The 14,842-nt window shown below is 40.4% G+C and overlaps 1 protein-coding gene across 6 annotated transcripts in view; it reads left to right on the top strand.

The window, feature by feature from the left end:
* The window catches only part of LOC123860119 (calmodulin-binding transcription activator 1-like), a 745,788-nt gene that overhangs the window by 18,789 nt on the left and 712,157 nt on the right, over nt 1-14,842 (top strand). For all 6 annotated transcript variants that reach the window (XR_010411131.1, XR_010411130.1, XM_064590030.1 and 3 more), the window contains exons 2-3: nt 9,664-9,733; nt 14,720-14,838. Coding sequence is in view for 4 of the 6 variants with exons in the window: in XM_064590030.1 (XP_064446100.1) it covers nt 9,664-9,733; nt 14,720-14,838 (189 nt within the window). In the remaining 2 variants the exon portion in view is untranslated. The remainder of the gene's footprint in view (nt 1-9,663; nt 9,734-14,719; nt 14,839-14,842) is intronic.

Below are 14,842 nucleotides of genomic sequence, written 5' to 3'. Positions count from 1 at the left end.
GACAAATGTATCAGTAATCTTTTATTTTATTTTATTTTATTTTAAAGATTTTATTTATTTGACAGAGAGAGACACAGCGAGAGAGGGAACACAAGCAGGGCGAGTGGGAGAGGAGAAGCAGGCTTCCCGCTGAGCAGGGAGCCCGACGCGGGGCTTGATTCCAGGACCCTGGGACCATGACGTGAGCCGAAGGCAGACGCTTAACGACTGAGCCACCCAGGCGCCCCTCAGTAATCTTTTAGATGCAGTACCTATACAATGTGACATTTGAAATGTGAGTCAGAGATTAGGGAGTCATTCCTGTCACTGTGTTTTTTCTCGTCTTCATTGAACTCTCAGAAGGCAAGGGGGCCCTGGTGATTGAGCAGCCTCCTTGGCACAGGGCAGGTGAGTAGACCTGGAGTGGCAAGTAGAGTTAAGCTGGCCCAGCCTCTGGTAGAGCATATAAGCTTTATGAAAGTAGAGACCTAGTTTGTCTTGCTTATTGTTATATCTCTCTGCCCAGGGCAGTGCCATTTGGTTGAAAGAATGAATGAATCGGTTCAAAAGAATTGGAAGACACAGTAGTGAGTGAAATTGTCATGGAGAAGAAGGGATGTAGGAACAGAAATGTGTCACCAGAGGGGAGAGGACCAGTGGGGACCAGTGGGCACTGAGAACGAATGGTCAGAGGTAACAGAATAAGAAGAGTATAAATGCAGAGGGTTGGAAGGAGGTTATTGGTTGTGATGCTGTAGAGAGTTTGGGCAGAAAGAAGACCAAGAAAAAGGTATAGATTTTGTCAGTTGGGTAGTGAGTTGAAAGAATGAGAAAGAGGTGGTGGGGGGGCAGATAATCCCTTCAAGGGTTTTGGTGGTAAATGTGGAGTGCTGGTGAACATGAGAGATGACATGAGTGACATGAGAGATGATGTCTAAGCTGAGAAGAGAGGTCCCTGGGAGCTGGTGGACCATGGATGTACACGTTATCTGTTGCTGCTATAGCAGTTGGCACGTACTTAGTGGTGTAGAACAGGACACCCTTATTTCTGATCCAGTGGGTCAGAAGTTCAGTTAGGGCTCTGCTATGTCTGCTGCTTCAGGGCCTTACAAGCCTGCAGCCAAGATGTTTGGCCAGAGCTGTGGTCTCATTTGAAGGCTCAAATGGGGAAGGACGCTCGGAATTCCAAGTTCACACAGCTTGAAGGATTCACTTCTCTGTGGGCAGTTAGACTGAGGGCCTCCGTTCCCGGCCACACGGCCCTCTCCAGCAATGGCAGCTTGCTTCTCAGAGCCAGCAAGGGAGAGAGTCTGCTAGCAAGACAGAAGGCACGGTCTGCATCACCTGATCACGGAGGTGATATCTTGTCACCTGTGCCATGACCTGTGGGGCGGGAGCAAGTCACTAGGTCAACTGCACACTCAAAGGTAGGGGTTACACAAAGGTGAGTGTTAAATGTTAACATCAAGAGATGGGGTCATGGAGGGCTCATCATAGAGTTTGTCCACCACAGGAGGGAAGATGGCACTAGAAGGCATAGGACTGTTCTTCAGAAAGAGGCCCTGTAAGTTGCAGATGGCAGGATGGGAAGTTTTATTTTTTTATTTTTTATTTTTTTAAAGATTTCATTTATTTATTTGAGAGCGAGAGAATGAGAGAGAGAGCACGAGAGGGGGGAGGGTCAGAGGGAGAAGCAGACTCCCCGCTGAGCAGGGAGCCCGACATGGGACTCGATCCCGGGACTCCAGGATCATGACCCGAGCCGAAGGCAGTCACCCAACCAACTGAGCCACCCAGGCACCCCAGGATGGGAAGTTTTAGAGAGGGACGTTTTGGAGGTGAAGGTCCAGGTGAGTGTTCAGTTAAGGTACAGTTGTTGGTGACATTTCTCAGGAGACCTTCCCTGTCCTCTCTCTTCATCCTTAACAAGGTGGGTAGGTGCCTCTTGAGGTGCTCTTTCCTGTTAAACAGATTAACAGACTGTATTATTAAAGTGCCATCGATAAACCCTTCTGCCTTGCTAAAATTGAATAATTTACCAGTCAGTTTTTGGTCAGTGGAGGTATCTGCCTTGCTTGCCTTAGCATGTTGTGAGGACCAAATGAGGTTTCATATGGAAGTATTTTATTGAATGTAAAGTGGTATGCAGACAAAGGTGTTAAACTGTGCTTTCTCCCCCCAACCCCAGGTTCAGTAGGATATGTGGACTTTAATGTACATTTTACTTGTTAACATGGGTTCGTTATGTTGTACCTAAGTTATTGAACTGGGCTTTATTTAATACTGTGCTATTTTTAGGGCCTTTTGAGTAGTGTTTGCTTTTGTCATAAATGACCCCAAACTGCTGTACCTTTCAAGCCCTTGTATCCAGTTTTTATTGTTTGTGAAAAATCTGTCCTTGCTCTCCCTTGTCACTCTTTTGCTTCTACTGGATCTGTCAGTTTCTAGCTATCCTTTCCCCTTCTCATTTGTTGTTTCTGATCTTCTCTGGGCTTGGCAACCTGATAATTAAGCTTATTAGAACTGTGAGTAGTTTAATAGTAATCAAGCTAGGAATACGGATCAGAGAGCCCTTCTCACAGTGAGGTGTGGGAGCTTTTGTGCGTGGATTTTGTAAAAATCTCTTTTGGCCTCAGAGTGCGTCTTGGCTTCCTTCCTAGCTCTGGCTGTGTGCGGATTAGGTGAGGTTCCCACATAGCCAGGTTCCATTCCGGGGAGTGCGGCGGCTGCCATTTTCTTGGTTTATGCCTCATTGCTCTGTTATGAGAAGCAGTGCCATTCTCCCCTTTAGTTTTGGTGAAGTTTTGGTTTGGGGGCAGTAGCAAGTGGTGATAGGTGATGGGTGGTCTGTAGTTCGTGGACCGAAAAATATGTGAGGCGCATGGACAATCTTTCCACCAGATCACCAGCGAGGCACGTGTGGTGCCGCGGTGCCTTCCCTCGTTCGCCTTTCCTTTGGGACGCTGAACCCCCCGCTTAGGTACTCGACATTCTTGGACATCCCTCAGTGTCTACATTTGCTTTAGCTTTTCTGTCAGAGTGCCTTGTGTACTTCCTCTGCCCAAACTTCTGCACTGTTTCCTCATGGAGAAGCATTATTTCATCTTTAGGGAGAGAGCCTTTGTTCTCGTGGAGACAGCATAGGAGTGTGTGCGGAGACCTGCTCCTGGTTCTTGCTCTGCTCCTTTCTAGCCACGGGCCTTGGCAAGTGTCTGTAACCATGCTGGGGTGTCTCCTTTTCTAGAATAGGCATCATGTCTGCTCTGCTACCTGCTGGGGCCAAAACAGGATTTTATATACGGAAATGCTTGTTATTTGTACATAACATCAAATAGAATGCCTAGTTTATTGGGCTGATTTTGTTGATATTTTATAGTGCTCTGTCTTTGAGGAGTTAAAAAAATTGTTATCATTAGTGCTAGTAATGATAAGTGCTGCTAAAATAGTGTAATTTTAAATTTTATGTAGTTTTTTCTGAGTATGTTCTACTAGAATCTGTACAAATGTGGACATTTAATAAGCGCTCTTTGATTATTTTCAGAATACTGAGTATAGTGGCTTCCTAGCCAAATTAAATTTATGAAAATTCTGATACTGTGATTCATATCTAGAAAGAATAATTTTTTTTTTTTCATTCTGAAATCACTTTAAATACGCTTTACATGAATCTCTGGTAATAGTGAATCAATTAATGTGATTTCTCAGGTCATAAATCAGGCTTGATATATTGTAGTATTAGTTCCTGTGTAAGCTTCTTAGAACTTCAGCTGTTCTGTGGTCTGTTGTAGCTAGTTGTTTGCTTTTGAACTCAATTCTAGATGTTGAACTCAATTTGAGAGCCTAAAATGGTTTGTGCCCCAATTACCTTAGAGGTTACTCCTTCACTTTTTTATTGGGCCAGCCCTGGTAGTAGGGAGTCAGCCACCTGTCAGACGGTTTCCCTTTAACTTGAGTACGTACTTTAACTTTGTCTCTGTCCCACAGGAATGTTGTCAGGGTTCTTATAGTGGCACCTATGGTCTATTTTAAACTTCTTGAGAAGAGGTAATATGTGAGCACAAAGTATTTTTGTACTGTACCATCTAATTTTTTTCCCCACTAACCTTTTGTGGTTCAGAAAAAGGATAAAGTTACTTGTGTTTAGGGGTACAGTCTCAGAGATCTTTAGCCCGATTTTATGGAGTGTCTCCAGAGCAGGGCCTTTGCCAGACCTCGTGTTCCTTTTTGTTTGGCAGGCCTGTGCTTTCACCAGAAATGTTTTAATATTGGCTCTCTTGGTGTCTGTGAACACTGTTAAGAGTATTTTTACTCCTTAGTTCTTCTTGGTGGGTCTAAAGTAGCTTTTGTCTTACTGCTTGATTGTTAGGGGACTAGAGGATGGGTGGCAATTCAGGGCAGCATTAGGGGAGGGAGAGAGGGTCTTAGAAAGGCTGGTGGCTGCAGTAAATCCCACCATCACCATGATAAGACATGGGGCCACTCTTTTTCCTTTCCATGAGCTTCTGGGAATGTCATTCATCTGGGAATTCAACCATCATTTGAGCTTCCGTTGTGTGCCAGACGTTAAGTATTAAGTACTGGAGATACTGGGACCAAAAGCCAGACATCCCTTTAAGGATGCCCTTGAGATAAGTCTTATTTTGAGTATGTTAGAAAAACATTTATCAGAGAAGAAAAACTAGTAGATTGGTTTTAGCTGCTGAATAGCCTTAGGGATTAAAGGTGGAGTTGTAGGTTAACAGAAGACATTTCTGAAAGGAGTGATTCTTCTGTAATTAAAAAAAAAGCACACAAATGGCATTGTGCAAGAGACTGCTAGCTGATCAAGAAATCCATCTCCTCTTCCTGGGCATGTAGCCAGACCACATTTCCCAGCCTCTCTTGCAGTTAGGCGTGGCTTTGTGGCCAAATGTTAGCCAATGGAGTGAGAGCAGGGAAGCGTGCCACTTCCAGGCCTGGCCCGGAAAACCCTCCAGGCATGGTTCACCTGGGCCAGCAGAGGCAGGAGAGCCTAGTGACCTAGGAGGGTGCTGGGTGCCAGAGCCGCTGCTTGGAGGGGAGCCCTCTACTGATCACCGACACCTGTTTCGGACTTTACACCAGCAAGAAGTAAATATTTATAGTATTTGAGCCATGGTACAGTTTGCTCCGAGTAGCCTCCCTAACTGATCTAGGCATAATGGGTAGAATGCTCGGCAACACTGGTGAGTTCAGTCAGGGTGCTAAGAATTTCGGACTCCGCTTTAATTTTGATTACTTATATGTCATGTTATATGAAATGACCAGTGAATTTCAAGAAACAGTTTAAGTCATGATAAAATATGTGGCAAAAGTTTTTTAATGTATCATTTCTAATTGATACAAGTGGTTTATTGAGTATCAGTGTGGCCTCTCTCTTTGATTTAATGAGCTGTGTGGGGCCTCTGTTGGCTTTAAAGGGACTCTATGGAGACTTAAAACATTCAGAGTCCTTATTTCAAAGAACTGGAAATACAGTTTTCATCATGCACCCTCTGTGTTCAAAAGCCCGTAATCATTTCTTATTATGTAGCATTTTGTTTCATTTATTCCATCATCCCAAAACTATGTGTCACACCCTGACCTAGGTTCTCTGAAGAGAGTCCATTCCTCCAAAGAATTTGTGCTTGGTGTACACAGTTACTGAGTTTCTATACTGCAACCATCCGACCATCGGCTCCTTTTAGCCTTTAATAAACCATGTATTGTTTTTTCATTACATTTTTTTAGTATGTCTGCAACTTTAGGTAGAGTATTTTTTGAAGGCAGGGAATATATTTTATAGAGCTTCTGTTTCTCCCCTCTTGGGCACTTCTAGAGACGCTGGACACTATATTAATTGAGTAACCATCCCTGTAGTTTCTTTTGATTATCTTGCTTGGATTTTCTGGTATAGTTTTGTATTATAGTTTGTGTTAACAGGCAAATGTGTTTTTTTAGTCTGTTAGGAATTCATAAAATTATGGAGGAATGTTATGACTGGAAGGATCTTTTTAAGTGAATTCCTGATCTTTTAGAAAACGGTCTAGTTCCTGATACTCAGGGTATGGCCCTGAATCATGGCATGGGCATCACCGGGGGGCCTCTCAGAGGCACAGGGCAGGGCCACACTCAGACCTGTGAATCAGAACCTGCATTTTAACAAGGCCCTCAGGTGACCCACATGCTCATTAAAGTTAGAGATGCTCTATTGAAGGTCAACCCCCCATTTTACTCTTGAAGAAACTAGTTAAAGTAGGGAGTTGCCCAGAGTCACATAGCTGTTTATTTTAGTGGTTCCCATCTTTGGATACATCTTGGGATCACTTGGGAACCTGTCACAAATACTGATGCCTGGGTTCCAGCCTCACACATTCTGACTTACCTGGTCAGGATTGCAGCCTGGGCACCAGCATTCAGAAAATCTCCCTGGACGACTGACATGCAGCCAAGCTGAGAGCCGCTCATCTGGTTGATGAGAGAAGCCAGCTTTCTTTTCTTTTCTTTTCTTTTTTTTTTTTTTTTAAAGATTTTATTTATTTATTTGACAGAGAGAGAGAGCGCGCGCGCACAAGTAGGCAGAGTGGCAGGCAGATGGAGAGGGAGAAACAGGCTCTCCGCTGAGCAGGGAGCTGGATGTGGGGCTCGATCCCAAGACCCCAGGATCATGACGTGAGCCGAAGGCAGCTGCTTAATGGACTGAGCTACCCAGGCACCCCAGAAGCCAGCTTTCTTGATGGTTCAGTCAAGGAGGCCTTTTACTCCATGCATGGATATATGTTCAGAAATGGTGTTTTCCCTATCTGATTTCTCACCATCATGTGTCACGCATTTTATATCCATAGCATTTACCCCACTTACCACCCGCTTCTCCCACTGGCAGGGACCCCATGAGGGTAGGACCTTTGTCTTGTTCACTGCTAGGTCCCAGCTCCTAGGACAGTGTCTGGCACACATTAGGTACTCCTTTAATATTTGTAGGACAAATAGAAGGAATTGTGATACAGAGGGAAATGTGGGCTGCTCAGATAGCACCAGCAGGGTGCCTGTCACTGGAAGGCTCCTGAAGGATGGTTGAGCTGGAGAGTCAGCCAGGGAGGGCAGCATGGAGATGTGCAGCTGAAGGTGGACTTGGACCCAGATCTGTCTGCCCTTGAACTTGCACTTAGAATGTTGTCCTGGGGACAGAGAGGCCAGCTGTTTGCTTCAGACCTCAGCAGTTAGTGGTACTGGGATAGAGGCTCCACTCTGCAGACCCTCAGAATGGTGCTCCTCCCTCCCAGAGCCACCTCTGGCTTGGTGTTGTGAACAGGTTTTACAAATCGATCTGAGGGTCCTCAGAATGAAAGGCCTATCCCAGAGTCTGGCCTGTGGGTCTTCAATATAAGGTAGCCATTTCTCATGGAAGTTTTCTTCTGTTTTAGTTTTTTTCCCCTGAGAACCTGGTGTTTTTGAGGATAGAATGACTTGATTTCATTCAGTTTATGTGAGTGACTTCCTTTTCTGGTTAACTATTAAGACTTTATTATGCCAGTGTTGAAGAGAAGTCATGGTTGATTGTGATATTTCTGTTACTTTTCTTTTTTTAGCGTTTAATTCTTCTGATTTGTTATTTGGTATGTTTTACTGCTCATTTACCTATTGTCAAACTTTGAAGTTAGGTGTAAAAGTCCTTTTTTATGAAGCCATTCATTAGTGTGTCCCAGTGTACGTTAGTCATTTTTAAATCTTTTGATGTTAAGACCGTTGTTAAGATGTCTTGTTAAGTGGTAAACTTATACTATCTTTTTTTGGGTAATAGGAAGCCAGAAAATGTTAAGCCTTGAGTGTAGCACATTCTTTTTAACATCATAAAATTTCAAGTTTCAATTCCGAAAGGACATTAAGATGAGATGTTGCATTCTGTGGTTAGAAGGCTGTTGCTGGCAGCTCTTGCAGATGTTACTTGAAGTCAGACTGCTGTTGGCTTTACATCAGCCATTCTTTATAATGTCCTGTAATTCCACACTCACAGTCATGGGAAGAGATGAATGTTGATTTTCCAAAGGATACATGAATTCTGAGCTTAGTCCATAGTTTATAGGGAGAATTCTTAGCCTCAGATGTTACCACAGGTTGCTAATTAGTAGGCATCACTGTTGATTAAATCAAACAGAGGAAGAGACATTAAAAGCCCTTGAACAAGAATTTTCCAGAAACAGTAAATAATTAGGGAGCTGATGGTTATCCTGATAGCTAGCAGTCACATTGTGGAGAAAGACCTGCTCTGTGGTGAATGAAGCACTTGATCATGGATATAAGGAGAGGGAAATTAAAAATTCATAGAGGTCAATTTAGTCAGATTTCAATACTCTCTTTGGCACAAAAAATTCAGGCAATCCTCAGTTCTTAGAAAATGTTAACATTGTTAAGGATTATTCTTACTAAGCACAGAAACAATAGCACTTCATATTTGTTTTGTAGTTTTGAATTTAAAGCACTTTGTACACATCATCCCATGTAATTCTCCCAAAAATGGTGAGATAGGAGAGCACCGTCACTACCCTTTTTGATGAGGTCATATAGAGAGGTTAGTTTACTTTTCCAAGGATAGCTAGTAAGTGAGAGAACTGAGCTTTTCATATTTTAAATATAAAATGTTGAGGGTGGCAGTTGAGTTTATAAACTGTCCTTGGTTTCCTAAGTATATACGTATCTGGTTTATAATACAGGATGAATAATCTAAAAAAATTTTTAATACTGCAACTGAAGAAGGATATTTTTAGGACCTGACTGTCAAGACTCCCAGAAATTGTTTTCCTTTTTTTTAAAGTTACTGTTGTATAGTTTTTTTACATGAAAAGTTTAATTTTATTTACATGAAGCAGCCTGAGAGCAGAGACCTGGTCATCCAACTTCCTCCTGACTTACTGCACCTGCTGTACTGTTCGTTGGCACTCATTAAATCCTTTGGAATGAGTTGGGGGGTGGGCGCACTATTGGGAAATGGTTAGCAATGTTGTTGAATCCTGACTAAACTACAGAACGAATAGAGCATTGGTTCTTCTTAGCAAACATTTCCTGTATGTACAAGCACATATGGTCCCTATTTAAAAAATTATGCACATAATATGTGTTCACCAGCATGTATCTTTTTTTACACACATACATTTTGAAACACTCTTAAGCCTTCAGGAAAATTGCAGGTATAGTGTGAAGAGCTCTTTCCCCCTGAACCATGTGAGAATAAGTTGCTGGTATGTTTCATCATCCTTACATACTTGCTTATGTATTTCCTGCCAACCAGAGATGAGAGCATTCTCCTCTGTAACCACTATATAGTGATCAAAATCAGGAAACTAACACGGAGACATTTCTACCCTCTGATCCGCAGATGCTCCTGCTGTGCCAGGTGACCCCGCCGTGGCCTTTGTAGTGAAAGGTCCAGTCAGGAGCCTGGGTCACACTCTGTTGTCTCTTCAGACTCCTTTAATACAGAACAGTTCTCAGTCCTTTTTGACTCTCATGACCTTGACACTCTTGAAGATTACAGGCCAGTCATTTTGTGGAATGTTCCTCAATTTGGATTTGTCTGATGTTTCCTTATGATTAGATTCAGGTTTTGCATCTTTGGCAGGAGTATCACAGAAGAGCCAGTATATATCTTTTTCAAAGATTAGTTTTACATTTTATTTTCTGTTTCCTTAGAGCGTTTCCCAAAGTGTATTCTGCGGAACTAGCACCTACTGTGTTCTCAACACCGTGCCACCTCTAGAAGGTAGGATTCGAAAAGCTTTTGACTTACAGGAAGGGGTGGGCTTGGCAGTAAGAGTAATTCCATCATGGTAGTACAGTAGAAATAGCCTGTGACCAGGCCTTAGGGGACTGGGTTCTGCCTTAACTTGCTGTGTGATCTTAGATGAGTTACTTAATCCTTCTGGGCGTAGCAAAATAATACTCCCTTTGTCAAGTTTCTGTGAGGGTTCAAAAAGGCTAAGGGTATAATCACATGGGAAATTCAAAGCACTCTGCAAATGTTAGATACTAATACAACAGTTCTGTAATTCTAGTATCCAATTCCTATGACTTCGAGTAGGAGCCGTGTGGTATTGTGGGAGAAGCCACAGGTCATGTTTGAATCCCATTTGAGTCACTAGCTGTGGCTCCTGGGCAAGTTAATCTGAACCTTAGGTTCTTCATCTGTAAAATGGGGGTAATTATGCCCTGATGGGTAATTGTGAAAATTAAATGAGAGAACGCAATGTAAAATCCTTTCTGGATGCTTGATGTAGAGTCCCACAAATGTTTACTTCCTAATAAAGAGTAGAAAATAAGTTTACTTGATCACATGCAGCTCAAATTGAAATTGAATAGAATGAAGCAGGAGAGGATGCCCCAGAACCCAAATTGAAGCAATCGATTGCACAACTTCTGTGCTCCCACTTTATCTGCCTCCGCTTGCATATTTTTTAATTGAAAATGTAAATGCAGACAAATAGTGAGAAGCTTATTGAACCTGAGTTAGGAGTTGACCTAAACCCGGACCAGAGATTTGGTGGTATGATTGACAGGGAGAGGGTAAACTTGGGCCACCTAAAAAAAGACAGGGTGAGATTTGACGATCACACACTCTAAGGAGAGGAAAGGGGTTGTTAAATAGCAAAACCAGTTATGTTTTCTATGGAAAAACCCACAAAAACTATTTTTTGTTTTTTTCAACTTCAAAAGTCTTTTGGATAATTACAATTAAGTAATTCATTTTGGAGAATTTCTTTTAGAGAGATACCATACCGATGCTTGGCACATAATTGAGCACATTGTTGCTTAATTAATATTTATTTTGGATGCATAGTGGTTTGAAGGTCTTAGGTTAGTGACGGCGGTATTTGCTGCTGTGAGCGCTGTGCTGACTTGAATACAACAATATGTGCTTGTGTTTTCCTGAATCAGCTCCTAGCCTACTAATTAAATCTAAGCACATAATAATTAGAGCTGAACAGAAAAATCGTAGCGCTTCCTTTTAATTTTGCCATTCCAAGTTGTTGATCAAATGTATTCCCAATAAGATTTAGCAATTGGATACACTGTTATACCAACTTATTTTGAACAGTTTGGTCTTAGAGGTTGAGCGATTAATCATAATTGACTTGATTGAGTAACAGTGTTCATGATGATTCACGGAACCAAAATTCTTTAATTTTTATTAATTATCAGTCAAAATAAAATGGATGTTATCGTTTCCAGGTTAAAGTTAATATAGTTATAATTTCCCTTACAGGAGTGTGTTCCAAAGAGAGAGTTTGAATATTATCTTTTCTGATTTAAATGAAGGGTGTGGTAATGTGAGTTTTGGTTTTTTGAAATAAAACATGAAAATAAGAATTCTACCTTTTGCCTACTTAAGTGAATGAGCATTTTTGCATGTTTTAGTTAAATTGTACGATGCCTCTAAAATTATTGTTCGGAAAATATTTGAAGGTTGTCTGGAAAGGATGGTTCAGTCTCTAGAATTACAGCTGTCAGCCAAGCACATCATCTGTCAATTTCAAGAGCTTCACTAGTTATTTTTATTGTGAAGTTGGTTAGAAAACTATTTTGTGAAGTCATATATCATACACACATATTTCCCAGATAATGATAGTGAAATATTTTACTGTCTTTGGTTGACCCTTCCATGTTGCAGTGTCAGAGTTTAAGTATTTGGATTAAATGCTGAGATGCAGTTGAAACCGGTATATACCTTATTTTCATTGTTAACTCAAGATACTGTTAATAGTCTTAGTACTGAGACAAACATTTAAAAACTGGCACATGAATTTATCTAATTGTTGTATCATTTATAGTTATTCCAAAATCATTAAAAAGCAGCCTTTAATTAAAAAACACAGTTTTGCACAGTATGGCCATGTGAGCAGTTCTTTTCTGGTGTGAAAAGCAGAGTTGCTCTCCCATCACACTGTAACTGGAAAAACTGAAATTTGAAAATACGAGTTTTAAGATTCTGCCTGTTTGAGTTCCTAATATTCTTGCCCCAGTATTAAAATTGCCATCTTCATAAAACACAGTGGGAAAATACACCCATTGTTATGTTTCTAAAAAACATGAATTTATATTCAGCATGAACCTAAAATTCTGGAAGTAGCACAGTTTAAAAACCGATTAAGGGGAACCCATTGGCCTGTCGTACTCCTCTTCCTTTTGACCCATGGCTGCCCATTCCCATAAAGTGCTATATTTGGAACTGTGATTGGGACAGTGCTCACACAGCCATTCTCCTTTTCCTCTTGAAAAGCTTCTGGGCCGATTCACCGCTGCCTGATTTGGTATCAGAGTGGAAGACAGAAGCCTCTTCTGTGGCAGTTAGTTGTGCCGTTGAGAAGAGTATCTCTTGCTCCACGTGCGTGCACACATGCGCACATGTACATACACGTGTGTCTGTACACATATGTATACACAGAGCACACATGTCTGGGTGTATGTACATGTGTGTACACATATGTAGGGGTACGCACACACGCCTGTGTGTTATAGCCACAGGACAGCTGGGCCCCTCAAGGAGGCTTAAAAGAACAGATAATTAACATCGGGTTGTAATCACCAACATAAAAATAGAAGCTGAGGTTTAATTTTCTGTTCATTATTGTTCAAAATTACACTTTAAATAATAGTTTTCTCGGAGGTATGACTAGTCATATACAGTTCAGAGTAAGGCTATTGATTGAGCACCTAGTGTAATACTGTTTTTGATAAAAGGCATCCTGTAAATGGTGACTCTTTGAATTGAGTATAGATTTTAGAATTTTACCTCTACTTTCAGAATTGTACACATCATGGGAGATTAGAAAAAAAAAGAATAAAACCTCTTTAGGGGAAGAGAGAAGGGAGGTATTGGCTCATGTGATTTGGTATTCTGTGCTTTAAAGTTTTATGGCCCATGGTGCCTTCCTTGGGAGGATGAAGTGCAGGGAGCATGCATAAGCACATAATACTACACTGGTTTTATAGAGGGTAATTAATACAGAACTTTCTATGAACATTCTCTTAGTTGAACACTGTTTTCTGGTTTCATAGCAAGATTTTTAAAAAGTTTTATTTTGCTATGAAAATTTTGGATTCTTAAAAGCAGTCAGTTTTTAAGTTTTTCAAGTTTTTATACTGCTTACAGAAATAGAGGATTGGGCATTATAATTCAGTTGGTTGTGTAGTTCATGGACCAAAAAAGATTTAGTATGCTACAATTCTCTTAAGTTCCTCCCTTTAAAATATTTCCATATTATGTAGTAAATTTTTTCAGACTTTATTTCTGTGCCCAATATTTTTCTGTTAAGGTCTTTTCCATGAGAAGAAATGTGTTAATCAGATGAAAAATGTTTGGAGAAGATTTTGTTGTGATTGTAGAAAATTTTTTATTCTTCTATGTTTTTCACATGTTCAAAAAATAGGCTATGCTAAACAAAATTACAGTAAATGGAAAGATATATTGTTGTATTTCACTTTTAATATTATTAACTAATTCCTGTATGTCTATGTAAGGTTCTTTAATTGTAAGGCATTTAAATTTATTGAATGGCAGTAAATTTCATAGGGATTTATGCCTGGAGGAGAATTGGAGATGACTTAATTCTCCTTGATTTGGAAAACTGAGAATATTAAGTAACTTACCCAAGGTCACACAATTAGAAAGTAGCAGAACTGGGTCAGAATCTTGGATTCTTGATTTGGAGGTCAGTGTTTTTATTACAACTTTTAATATCAGAATAAGTTACTTTAACTATGATTTTCTGGAGCAGATTCAGTCTTTAGTATTTCAATGTGTTGCTCCTAGTACCTGGTTATGTATTGCACTTTGGATATTGGGGCTTCCATTTAGCATTAAAAAAAAAATTGGACTGGGTAATTCTAAACTTTGACCTAAATGTGCCAAAACTGGCAAGAAATTTTGAGCCAGGCAGAGGGACTTTGTTATGGGAATGAAACAAGAAATGATCTGTAAATGAATGAATGAATGAAATAATACATAAAGGAAATGATCTCTTCTAGAAAGTATCCAGGAGACTGATTATCAGGTAGTCAGACATACCATCTTGTCTGAAAGTAATGAACTTTTCTCTCACTAATTTAGAAGAGTTACATTTTGATGAAAGACATTAATTAAATAGATATGTGTATGTAAATCAAGTTAATTAAAATGGTATGTTTTTAGATTTAGGCTAGAAGGACCAGCCTCTGTATTTACCTAGATAGCTAACTGCAGGTTTAAATTCCTTGTATTTCTAAGATTTGTAATTTGCTTTTGAAAGGATAAGTCTCCTTTGTATTCTTGGGGATGAAGTAGTATTAGTTTATGAATAAAATAGTCATATTTTATTATTCCTCTTCCCTAAAAAAACTTTTTTTCACCTGGTTAATAGAAGATTTCTGGGTTTTGTGAGGTTAAATCCTTTTGCAATTTGGACGTACTTCATGGAAACCTGGTGGGAGAACCTTTAGAAGTAATGTTCTGGTTATGGGCAGCTGCTAGGATATTCCCTGTTCACTCGCTTGTCATGGAGCAAAAGCTCGGATCTTATTTTAGAGCCTCTTGACCAGATTCCTGCTGCCACCTATCTGATCAGTGTGTAAATGAGCATTGTTAACCAAGAGGAATGGTGCTCTTGGTCTCACCGGTGACCAAACTAAGCTGCCGTTTCTGACCTTGCCAGTATACTTAAAAGGAGATTTTCCTCTATTATTTTCTCTGAATCTATTGTTTTCTTCTTTATAGATGATCATGGGAACAGCAATAGTAGTCATGTAAAAATCTTTTTACCGAAAAAGCTGCTTGAATGTCTGCCGAAATGTTCAAGTTTACCCAAAGAGAGGCACCGTTGGAACACTAATGAGGTAG

The sequence above is a fragment of the Mirounga angustirostris genome, unplaced genomic scaffold, assembly GCF_029215605.1.
Source record: "Mirounga angustirostris isolate CCGP_5_RB_7025 unplaced genomic scaffold, mMirAng1.0.hap1 SCAF_4, whole genome shotgun sequence".
Taxonomy (NCBI): Eukaryota; Metazoa; Chordata; class Mammalia; order Carnivora; family Phocidae; genus Mirounga; species Mirounga angustirostris.
Note: the sequence above shows the minus strand (reverse complement) of the source record. Positions and strands in the feature narration are given on the sequence as shown.